Below are 12,557 nucleotides of genomic sequence, written 5' to 3'. Positions count from 1 at the left end.
GTTTTGCAAGATTCAGCAGTCTCGTCGCCTCTCCAGTTTGGGTGCACTGAGGCTGGTAAATCGTGCCCAGTGTGTGCGTGGTTGTTAGTTAAGAGAAAGATTGTCTTCAACTGCATTCTATGCCATGGTTGAATGACCTGACAACACCTAGTTAGGGTCCTCAATGAAAAATAACCAGTTTACTGAAGTAATGGCAGATCACTGACACCTGTGGCCTTGGCATTTTGCAATGGCTTCAGGAAAGGCATGGGAGGACATTGAAGAACATCCTTTCCAACACGTGTTCTGATACGTATGAGTAAATGTCATCAAATAGAACTGCTAAACCATATTAATACGGGTGGCCTGCTTTCCATACACCTTCAAAGCTCTCATTACTGACTGTAAGCAAACAATGAACTGGGCAAAAAAGATCGGTTGACTGGGAGATGTGATCCAGAATAGAGACGTGGCACACACGTCACCCTGTGTGGACTGAAGGCCAACATATATTTAAAATGTATTTTTCCAAGGCTATTCTCATTTGCACAGCTCTGCTGTCACAAAATATTTTCAAGCAGTGTTTTGTTGTCCTGAATGAAGTTGTAACATTAGCTTAAATCATCGCAAATTAAAAGGATCTGGAATAAATTCTCAAGTTAAATGGGGCTTCTTTTCCCTTATTATAAGTGCAGCAAGAAGTATAACCTCCCAACTTACGATTATGTGCTAACAGCAAGGGTTTCACCCTCAGAAATACATAATTTAAGGAATATCATGATGGGGCATCAGGATAATTAATCCATCAAGATAATTACTCTCCTGCCAAAAAAACGAAGACATGGTGAATTCATTCTGCATCCAAAGGATGGAACAATGGTGTAATAAAACCAGATTGACTTTGGAATGGTCCATTTGCACCAGAGCCAATTCAAATTGAGAACAGGCCTCTGGAGGAGATGGTTTCCAACACAACTTCAATGCACCACCTGCTGCTCATCACTGAGTGCATTGTGCATTTAATTCACAACAGAGCCTTTCCTTAAGAAACCACATCCTTTCCAATGATTTAAACAGCCTGAATATCAAAGGCGATTGAAAACTCCCTTGAACTAATCACAACAGTCAGAAATGTAAAGGCTACAATCTATTAAATAATGTTTCAGGGACTGAATCCAATCAAGCTAACATTTTTTACTTGCATTCCTCCACAACTTCTGGCACCCAATATGATTTTTTTAAAGAAACAACACTAAACTTTGAGATCACTCAAGTATTTTAATTGATTTGTTGAGTAAAACTGATGCCTTGACAACTTTGAACTGAGGCTCAAGGAGACTCCTCTGTAAAGCACCCGGCATTCCTTATTAACGCTCTTTCACTTGGTGATATATTTAGTTTGGATGCTGTAGTGCAGAATTTCAGAAACCCAACTCTACTGTTCTGATGTAACTGGCATCCTGCATATTCATTCTGATGCTTATAGTAAGACTGGGTATTTTCATTTTAGATTGAAAAAAAAAACAGATTAACCACAGTTCATGGAATAGAGGCAAAGGTACAAATAGTGAAATAAGAACAAAAATTGTTGTGAATACACAGTAGGTCAGTGACCACCTGTAAAGAAGATAATGAAAATGAAATGAAATGAAAATCGCTTATTTTCACGAGTAGGCTTCAAAATGAAGTTACTGTGAAAAGCCCCTAGTCGCCACATTCCAGCGCCTGTTCGGGGACGCTGTTGCGGGAATCGAACCGTGCTGCTGGTCTGCTTTCAAAGCCAGCGATTTAGCCCTGTGCTAAACAGCCCCTATAAGCTGGTTGATGTTTTTGGTTTGTACGCATCAACAGAACTAACTTTTGAAGATGCAAACAGTGGTTAGGGCAAGCCAAGTTTGGGTTTTCAAAGTTTTGGTTTAACCGAGAGAATGAAAACACTGACGCAGTTAAAGACGTCCCAAGTTTGGAAGCTTTGGGAACGAGTGAGTCAGAGTCAGGGGATAATATGGTGAGGCTCAGTTTGAACATAATGAGGTAACAAGGAGGATTATATCCATACGTTGTTGATAATGACAACAACAGCCTGGCATTGTCCAGGCTTTTGACAAGTGTTGGGCAAAAAGTAAGTGGCACATTAATTTGGAGTCTACTGCAGCTAGACCTGATCGAATCCTCATTTGTGTAAAGAGGGTTGTTGCTTGCCTGAGATCACACTTAACGGACAGTGCTTCAAGGGTTTTGGATCATCGTTGTGAGCAGCTCTTTGACTGTGCTGCGATCACTGGTATTCACACAGCAGAGCTGCTTACCCACTTCATTTTCAGATATCTTGCATCTAAAGCTTTGCTTGGTCATTGGTGTGCTTCCATGCAATGCACACACTCTGATATGTTGCTATTCAATTTGCAGAGCTTAAAAGTAGTAACAAAATTAAGCATGTTATCAGGGGTTGAGGGTGCATAGCTATGGAGGAAGTTTACAAGTCAGTGCTGTCAAACAGAGACCACTTCTGTAGATGATTCACTGAATAATACAGGAAGGAACACTTGACAGAATCCAGAACCTTTCTGACTCTGTGCAGACTCACTTTTTGACTGATTCCCCCTCGTCTTACGTACATTAACTCTGAAAAATGAATGCTTTTAATTTCATAGAATGGAGCTCAGGAGAGACAAGACACCCTTCCCCTAAAGACATGCACATGTTCCAATCTGGAGATGAACAGATATCACCGGCGTGGAATGTTTTGTACAGGCCTACCTTCCAATGGATGGTCTCCAAATCTAAGAAAATTGACAACTTTTTTTACATCTAGTAATTCGCGTTTACAAAACTCCATTTTCTTAAGCACTATAGATCTACGTCCACTCAGACAATCAAGATATCAAACTAGTAGTTAAGAAGCTTAACTTTTGCTTGTAATGAAATTAATCATTGAGATTACTGCAAATTGAAAATATTATTTATTAAGGTGGGAAGTGTAGAATGTGTCATTACACACAAACGTACGGATTAGGAGCAGGAGTAGGCCACTTGGCCCCTCAACCTGCTGCACCATTTAACTGATCGGAGTGTATCCTGAACTCCACACTCCTGTCTCCCCCGATAAACCTTCAGCTCCTTGTTAATTAAGAATCTACCCAGTTCTGCCTTAAACTATTCAAAGATTCTGCTTTCACTGCCTTTTGAGGAAGAGAGTTCCAGAGATCCATGACCCACTGAGAGAAAACATTCTCCTCATCTCTGTCTTAATTGAGCGGCCTTTTGTTTTTAAACAGTGATCCCTAGTTTTAGATTCTCCCCCAAGAGGAAACATCCTCTCCATATCCATCCTGTCAGAACCCCTCAGAATCTAAAAGGTTTCGATCAAGACGCCTCTTCCTCTTCTAAACCCGAATGGATACAAACCTAACCTGCCCAATCTTTTCTCATGAGTCAACTTACCTATTCCTGGTATTAGTCCACGGATACATAAGGCTAGGTGAATCGATCAAAATGTAGTTGAGTCCGCAGTTCTGTGAACTGCTTCCAAAACATTTACATCTTTCCTTAAATAAGGAGATGAAGACTGTACACAATATTCTAGATGTGGTCTCACCAATACCCTGTACACTGAAGCATAACCTCCCTACTTTTGTACTGAATTCCCCTCACAATAAACATTCAACCGCAAACATTGACCAGTACTTGCAGCAGCAGATTAGAATGAATTGGAGCGTTTTTTAAAAAACAGTTAGTGGGCCTTAATTCTTCTTTAGTTTCCTGAATGTTACATTGCCATAACAAATTGATTTAAGAAGGAACAAACACAAAACGTTAGCAATCACAAAATACTGTGGATGATATGTGAGGTCATAGCATGGTGCTTTAATCAGCTGAAGGTTTGCATCTTGCTTCCTGAAATAGGATCAAAAGAAAATACTGTATCTGGTCAGAACAAAGCTATTCAAAGGGACAGCGGTATTGAATTGGGTTTTACTGGATCTTCCTGTGATTGCATCTGTTAAAAGTTAAAGGAATATCCAGTTTCATTGTTGCTGATGGAGGATTATTTTCAGCAAAGCAAATTCAAAAGGAATTTACACAAGAGTGTTTGGTTAGTTTTGTAGGGCATACATTTAGTTGCTATTCAACAGAGGCTGTGTATTCCACACTTTAAGTGGCTGTATCCTTCAGCAAACTGTAAGGTAGTATAAGATGTCATCACCCTCTATAGCCAAGAATTTCTTTATTTGAGTACAGTCAAAATATTTGACTTAATTCCGTTACTACTTCTAAGCTTAATCCTCCATGCCAATAATCAGTACCAGCCACACATTTTCTTTGCTGCTTTCCATTTGCGCTGGGTCTATCTGCAGCATACATAACCTCCACAAACTGGGTTTTATTCTCAAAGGTGCTTGAGCCTTGGATTAATGTTTTAAAACTAGGGGAGTCCATTAAATCTGATTTGATGCCTCCAAGCTGAAAGTACACCTGACATGGTCAGGATTCCAAATTCCTAGTGGCTTTGTATTGCAGTAATATTTGTTGGGCCCCAAATTTAAGGATAAAATCTAATCGGTGAAGTATGCAGATTATTTGAGAGATGACGTTTGCCTCGAGCTTCCAAACAGTTCAAGTGTACAGGACATTAATTTTGAATATGAACCTGGCCAAACAAGCTGGTTGAACTTGTTGTACATACATGCCTTGTGTTTTTTGCCCAACTGTCAGAGCTGATTGGTCGGTAGCTGCACTGACAACAAAAGCAATGAAGCTGAATAGCTTCCCTAAAAGTTAAGGTGGTGAAGGAGAGTTTTGAAATGTGCATAAATGAGAGTGGGAGCCATTTTGTGGCATGATGGTTCTGGATAAATCCCTTGCCGCATACCTAATTGCATTCATTATGCCCAAGAATTGATTTACAATGGATGATCTCCATTGTCCTCTGTGGGAAAACATTGCATGGAGACTGGTATTTCCTAAAAGTGGAAGAATGTTAATCTATGGGAAAAGCTGTCATCCATCTCCTTTTGTCTACCTATTGCTATCCAACAGAAAAGTCATATTAACAGAGCCCATGGAGAAGGTCATCTCATTGCCTGTGCATATACAGTTCATGTGTAATTTATGAAGACTGAAGTCAGTCACCATTACACAGTGCCTGCTCTCAGCACAATAATCCATGCTGTGCATCAGTGATTTTTCTTAGGTGTGAACCACATTGTAAAATCAAGGCACCAAAAATCACAGGTTCTTTGCATTTCCCATTACAGCTATTGGTCGCTTGTAATGCTTGTATATTGCATCTTTGCTTCTGGCAGGAAATGATTGCACCAGTATTCTGTAAACTTCACACACCAGGGCTACAGATCCCTCAAGGCTGCTTTACCGAATCTTTATCAGGGAGAAACCCAAAACATCTGCTGAAGAGCAAGCTTGGTTGGAGGGTTTAATAATCTTTGGGCATCATAAACTATCAGAGGTTGTAAATGAGCCTTAATGGCTGTTTTTTTTGATACATCTTTAGGTTGGTATGAGAGAGCCTTCCGGGGTGGCACGGTGGTGCAGTGGCTAGCACTGCTGCCTACAGTGCTGAGGACCCGAGCTCGATCCCGGCCCCGGGTCACTGCCTGTGTGGAGTTTGCACATTATCCCTGTGTCTGCATGGGTTTCACCCCCACAACCCAAAGAAGTGCAAGTTAGGTGGATTGACCATACTAAATTGCCCTTAATTGGAAAAAAATAATTGGGTACTCTAAATTTAAAAAAAAGAATGAGGGAGCCGTCCTTTCATTCTCCTGTCAGTTAGCACAAGGAAGGTTCTTGATCTACAATAAAGATAGTTTTTGATAGCTTATAATTGGTTAAAAAAAAGTACTTGCACTGTGCCAATTAGATAATCTTCCCCTTTTTCTTTAGCATGTTATAAATGTATGGCAAATTAGTTTGAAAGGACAAAAACTGAGCAAGAGATTAATAGTCATTCAATTTTGCAATGCGTCTTCCTCCAAAAGAAGTTGAATGCACTGATAATGACTTGACTCCACAATATGGCTGAAGATTTACAGGATTGGCCCATTAGCTTATGCAGACAAAGGCTTGAGTAAGAACATTGGCATTGCCGTAGTTTAGTTTTGATGATCCGGGAGAAATTTCTGGCCAGTGTGTTGATGATCTTCCAGCTGGAGGATGATAGAGGACTATGAATACAGATGAACTCCATCCCAAAATTAAAGCACATCGAAATTTGACAGAGGATCTGATTGGGCAGAGCTAGTTGATTTTTCTTTCATAGATTCCATTTAGCGCTGGATTACTCGGCTGAATTTGTATGTATGGAGTGCCGTTGAAATGGAACTCTATTCTCATAAAAATGTATTAATTCCCTCGAAGAAACGGTGCCAAGGTTTCCATGTGAATAACTTCATTGGCAGGGAGGGTGCTGTGAGAGCTTTGATAAACACAGCCTTTTTAAAGACTGGAATATTTTCTTGTGTTTGCTCATAACGGCACCCGCTGCCATTTTAACTGCCATTAGCAACAGGAGGGAAATGTGGTGACAGATCATCAGGTTTCTGCCCACGTTGTAGTAGCAGGAAAATAAAGAGGGCAGTGTAAAGCAGGCTTGCTTGTCATCGTGATTTTGGGTGGTGCTGAATTAGATTTTGAGCCTTCAGGGTGAGCAGGGGGATGTGCTCGTTTCTTGTTTCACCATTCTTGTGAGCCAAGAAACCGATCCGTTGCATTGATTGGATTTAAAATGCTGGTGAAACCATATCCTGCTCAAAAGCTATACCCTTCTAACCTAATTTTAAATGGCACAGTATGTAACAGGAGGGCTGCTAAATGCATTGCTTGTTTTTCTTCACTTTTATCATCGTAATCAGCAAACCTGAAACATTCCTCCTTTTCTTTCTGCAGTTGTTTCATTCATATCCTCCGTCCATGTCTGGAATTCCTCCCATGATTCCACCTACAGGTCCTTTTGGCTCTCTGCAAGGAGCATTTCAGCCTAAGGTAACCCGGAAATCCCTCTACCCAAGTTTTCCACTCCTATTTTTTCTTGTTGAAATGTCACTGATGGTCGGAGGTCTGCACTGGGAACTTCTGTCACTTAGAATCTGAATTAAGGTTATCTTGAACCTCTAAACCTTATCTGAGGGAAGGGGATTGCCATCGCCCGTTTGGAATGATGGTGGATCAGACCCATGGTTAGAAGTAATTCTTCAAAAAGACCAAGCAAGGAAAAAGTGTTCTGTGAATTCTCTGCTTGGTTTGGAAAGGAGAAAGACTGTGCTGTTTTTATCATGTTGTTGGCACTCCGATAGACATAGAGCTCCTCGTGCCTCAAACAGAAAGGTTTACCTAGTGCACCGTTTTTGTTGTTATCTTTGATGAAATAATGTGAGTTTAAAATTAACTTCAATTAGCAGTGGTTGTGGCGAGGTTCTTTATGTCATGACACTGGGAGGAAAGACCAATATGCAAACCTATTTAGAGATGAAGATCATTCTCAGTTCGATCCTCTGAATGGAATTGCTGCTCTTGTTCCGACATTAACTGTATCAAAAATTGCCTCACGCCTTTGAATCATTGACATATGTGCGTTTGCCTCAAAGACATGGAAACGAAAGCTTAAGTTTAATGCTTGACGCATTTGTAATTGTACGACCATTGTGAGCAAACTATTTGATCATCAGATTAAATCTACCTTTGAAATCCCAGAGAAAAATATTAAGTGTTGGAGGGAATATCTCTGATTACTTCAGAGAATCATAGCACAACACAGGGGTCAATTTGAACCATTCAGTCTGCATCAGTTCTTTCCTGGTTTTGACTGCCTGTTTCCACAGTGAAGCAGGGAAAGGTTTTTGGGGGTGGACTTCAAAAGATTTTAAGCCCTTTACTAATTAAAAACACATGAATGAAGCATTAAACTGCTTGATTCTTGTTCCGCGTATTTGTTATATAATTTAACGGCTTGTAAACAAGTGTGATTATTAGTTTCATTCAGACTCCAGCATTTTCCATCTGTTGAAACGGGCAGAGGGGGGAATGTGGTGCATTGTTCTCATGGTTGCCAGTGCATCATGCCATGGAAGAAAGAGTAATTATTCGCCCTGTGTCATGTTCCATTCACATCAGGAAACAGATTACAGATCTCAGCTCGTAGGAGACACAGGTCTGCTTATGGAAATGACCTTTTTACTGAGTAAAGTGTGTTGTGGAAAGGTCCAAATTGTAAGAGTCACATCCGGTTAGGAAGATAATTTGTTCCAACGTGAGCTATCCACAGAGAAACAGAGGGCAATTTTATTTTTTGCTGCACATCTTATAAACCTCATTTGGACAAGACAAAGAATATGTGATGGAACTGATTTGTTTTATCACAGAAAGGTATTTCTACTTGCATCTGGCAATCCCCTGGGTTTACCAAGGCACATGGGGTGCGCATTGATATATTTTGTTGACTAAATGACACAACTCAGAATGAATAAAAAAAGTACAATCTTGTCCCACAATCAGCTTTGGGGCTGATCATGGAACCATGCTGCCCGGCACCATAGGGGAGGTGGGCAGCCTAAAAAGGAAAAATGGTGCTGAATAAGGATAGCAGAGACATTAATACAAAAGTATCTATCCATGAATATTAAAACTATTACCCTATGCACCCATCCTTTGAGAGTGTCACTTCTATTGCTGTTTTCAGTCACCATTCCGAGTTATTTTTGACCATCGTCAAATGTGTTGCAATATCCTTAATTTACTCTGATCTACCAAATTTTTAAAAACTTAACCCTGATTAGTTGATTCCAACATGCAATTGACACCTGATTGCTAGCCCTGGCTTTAACCTTTCCATGAGATACTGCAGACCAGGTTAAAGCAAATCAGTTGCTTTCATCAGGCGGATTTTAAGATGTTCCACTCATTAACATTACAGGCCCAAATCAGCACACTAGTTACAACCCTGTCACATCTTCCAAGCAATGCAAGGCCAACAGTAATTGAATTCTAACGACCTATGACGGCCAATTATTTCCTAACTTTACAGTCACTGAGGTCAGATATATTATATGAATATTGTTGAACTCCACAAAGAAGGTTTCCGTCCTTTTCCCTTCCAAAGCCACACTATTGAATTCCCCGTGTGTGCTGTGACTTGGACTTCCTTGAGGTCTCCTTATAATGGGCTGTGACAAGTGTCATATGTGCAACCAAGTGAAGTGTGGAATAGACTAGGTTTGCCAGTGTGTTACCAGACAGGTTGTCTGATGATAGGAGCCGGGTCTAAAAATATTAAATGTGAAATGACATTGGGCAGTTCCTATTGGCCAAGAGCCCAATGAGTGGGAGTGTCATGGGGCCCAATTCTCTGGAAAAATTTCTGAGTTTGTTTGTGGTGGGTTTTTCAGACAGTTTCCTGCCGGATCTGTCAGTGAGTTCCTCACCGATATTCAATGACACTTAGTCATTTTTTCGGGCCCTGGGTGGCTTCTCACCGGTTTAACTCACATCTTTAATTTTTTTTTAGCACTGGGGAGCTGAACTCAGAGATCTGCCTGCCATTTTAAAAGGGTGTCCAGATCTCTAATTGGGTTGCACTCTCCACCCATGGGCAAAGTCACCCCCCATACATGTGGACACAATCTCACACCTGCCAAGGGTGGACACCCCGCTATGGAGTTCAAGGGTGCCCCCCCCCCCTTTCAGGTCCCGCTAAGCCCCCTTAGAGCATCCCCTCCCTTCTAGGATCCCCACCCATCACCCACCAACCTCCCGGAAGCCCGTACTTACCTGCTCTGCACTCCCCCACCCTTCAAACCCACCTCCACCCTCATTTCTTGGGCATGGCCCCCCTCACCTCCAGGCACTTAGTAGTGTCACTCTGGCACTCGAGCACCCTTGCACTACCACGCTGGGACCCAGGTAGTCCTCCTGCAGGCTTGGCAGTGCCATCCAGGCACCCTGGAGGTGCCAGGGAGCCAGCACCAAGGTGCCAGCCTGGCGGTGTCATGGTGCCTGCATTCCGGGGGAGAGTCAGGGGTCCACCCTGCATTACCCTGACCACCCTGGGGTCTCCGGTGTCCTGGGTGACCCTCCAGGTGCCGTTTCGCCTGGTCCACACAACACTGATCGGTGTCTGGCTGCAGCCTCCCTGGGGAGGCCCAAGATCGAGGGAGGCCAATGGAGCCTGCGCAGGCAGATCGTAAGTAGATTTATGATCTACTTCTGGGAGCGTCATTCGGTCGCGCCCATTTAGGGCAAGACTCCGACATCTTGCGGGACTTCGGAGAATCCCGGGAGGCACGTAGGCTGTCGGTAGGTTCGCTGCAAGCCTCTCCCGGCATTCTCCGGCTGCATTGTGGTCAAGCGAAAGCACAATGCGGCCGGGGAATCGCGCCCAAAGAAAGATTTGGCTTATATTTTGCCTCAGCACCAAAGGTGAGATCAATGTGGTATTTGCGAGAAGTGCTCAGAATCTGAAATTTATCCACTTTGGGATAAAGTCGAAGCAAATGCTAATTACCTAATTAGTGCCAGATAATATGGACACAATCTCAACCAGGGAAACTGCAGGGTGTCTAGCGTATGAACACTAAAATGCTCCAGTAATGTAAGCAGTTTGGAGGTGATTGGGATTGAGACAAATTGTTGGGGCAGAATAGACAGAGTTGGTTTTGTACCTGAGCTGATTTTATTGCTTGGTGCCTCAAACAGGAGATATCACTGTTCTCTGTTATCATATCTCTCGCCTTCATTTATTTTCCACCAAAGCTTGCTTAGGCAATAATCGGTTTCCTAACATAACAAGGGTTTGAACCAATAAATAACTTTTATTTATCTAGTGTCCCACAGTAAGATGTCCCAAGGCCCTTCATAGGAGTGTTATCAAAGAAAGGGTGATAGAGTTAAGGTAGATGGCCAAAAGCTTGGTCAAAGTGTTAGGTTTCAAGGACCTTCTTAAAGAAGCAGAGCGAGATAGAGAGGTTTAGGGAAGGAATTCCAGAATATAGATCCTTGGCCGCTGAAGGCACTGCTACCAGTGATGGAGAGATTAAAATCTGTGATGCTCAACAGGCCAGAATTGGAAGCCATGGGGAGATTTGTAAACAATAATGAGAATTTAAAAATCAAGACGTTGCTTAACTGTGAGCCAGATTAGATCAGTGGGAACAACACTAGGTGAAAGGAACTTTGTGCGGGTTCGGACATTGCAGAGTTTCGAGTTACCTCAAGTTTAGAGGGTAAAAGATAGGGGGCTGACCAGGAGTAAATTTGAACAATCAAATCCTGCGGTAACAAAGATATGGATGAGGGTTTCAGCAACAGATGAACTGAGGAGGTTGAGGTGGACCTACGCACTATTCTGGAGTTGGAAATGGATTGACTTTGTGATGGCACAGATATATGGTTGGAACATCATTCGGGGTACAAGAAGACATCAAAGTTGTGGTTCAAACTCAGACAGTTATACAGAGATACATGCATAGAAAGTAGAAGCAGGCGGAGGCCATTTGGCACTTCGAGCCTTCTCCACCATTCACGATGATCATGGCTGATCGTCAAATTCAATACCCTGATCTGGCCTTCCCCTCAATCTTAGGTGCAAAGGATTTCATGAGCTCCTCACACTTGTTGGTGGTGAAGGTGGAGCAAATGAGAAAAAAGGGGATTTAGGAAGACAGGGCAGCACGGTGGCAATTGGTTAGCACTGCTGCCTCACAGCGTCCGGAACCCGGGTTCAATTGCAACCTTGGGTGACTGTGTGGAGTTTGCACTTTCTTCCCTTGTCCTCGCAAGTTTCCTCCGGTGTCCTCCCCCAGTCCAAAGATGTGCAGGTTAAGTGGATTGGCCGTGCTAAATTACCCCGAAGTGTCCAAGGGTTGGGTGGGGTTGCAGGGATGGAGTGACGGATTGGGCCTGCATTTTTAAGATGATCCTGGAATAGTAAACAGTTTTAGCAGACAAGTGCAAGGCCAATTATCTGGTCAAGTCTGGTAGTGAATAGCTAAACAAGTTGTCTGCCATTTCTGTTTAAGTTTGTGTCCATTGGACATAAAGGGGGAAAGATGAAGGCTGGACCAGGGGAAATGACCAGAGTGAGAGAGCGAGTAATGTGTTTTTGGGGGGGAATAGGGCATCAAGTGGAGGAGAGGGTAGGGATGAGCAGATGAATAGCTGCAAAACCGTTGTGCTGAATGGAGGGCCAAAGGCTTGACAGTTCGATAATGAAAGTGCAGTTGTAAATGAGAGTTGTTTTCTGGGGTAGACACGGAAGAAGTAGGCCTGGGAGGGTGGGTGTTTGAAAGGAGAGCCACGCAAGGAAGTGATCAGTGATTGACACAGCGGCGTATGATTGGTGTGACATGGATTCACATCAACCAAATAAGAGCAGAATGATGTTATCTCATAACGGTGAGATAGCTAACAAAAGAAGAGATGAGAAATGTGTAATAAAAATCACCAGCTGCTGTTTTCGACTCAGAGAATGACCCCTTTGCTCTCCGACAGCTAGTGGCTTTTAAATTAAACATTTCACCTGCTCAACCAAACTGTCAGGAATGGTTTATCTCTCCATATTAACAGGC

General features: G+C 42.5%; 1 protein-coding gene across 9 annotated transcripts in view; it reads left to right on the top strand.

Moving 5' to 3' along the window:
• The window catches only part of auts2a (activator of transcription and developmental regulator AUTS2 a), a 1,338,783-nt gene that overhangs the window by 1,282,147 nt on the left and 44,079 nt on the right, over positions 1-12,557 (top strand). For all 9 annotated transcript variants that reach the window (XM_038814055.1, XM_038814058.1, XM_038814057.1 and 6 more), the window contains one exon: positions 6,886-6,981. In XM_038814055.1, coding sequence (XP_038669983.1) covers positions 6,886-6,981 — 96 coding nt within the window. The remainder of the gene's footprint in view (positions 1-6,885; positions 6,982-12,557) is intronic.

This window comes from Scyliorhinus canicula, chromosome 12, assembly GCF_902713615.1.
Source record: "Scyliorhinus canicula chromosome 12, sScyCan1.1, whole genome shotgun sequence".
NCBI lineage: Eukaryota > Metazoa > Chordata > Chondrichthyes > Carcharhiniformes > Scyliorhinidae > Scyliorhinus > Scyliorhinus canicula.
The sequence above is the reverse complement of the archived record's forward strand: the minus strand, read 5'-3'. Positions and strand labels throughout refer to the sequence as shown.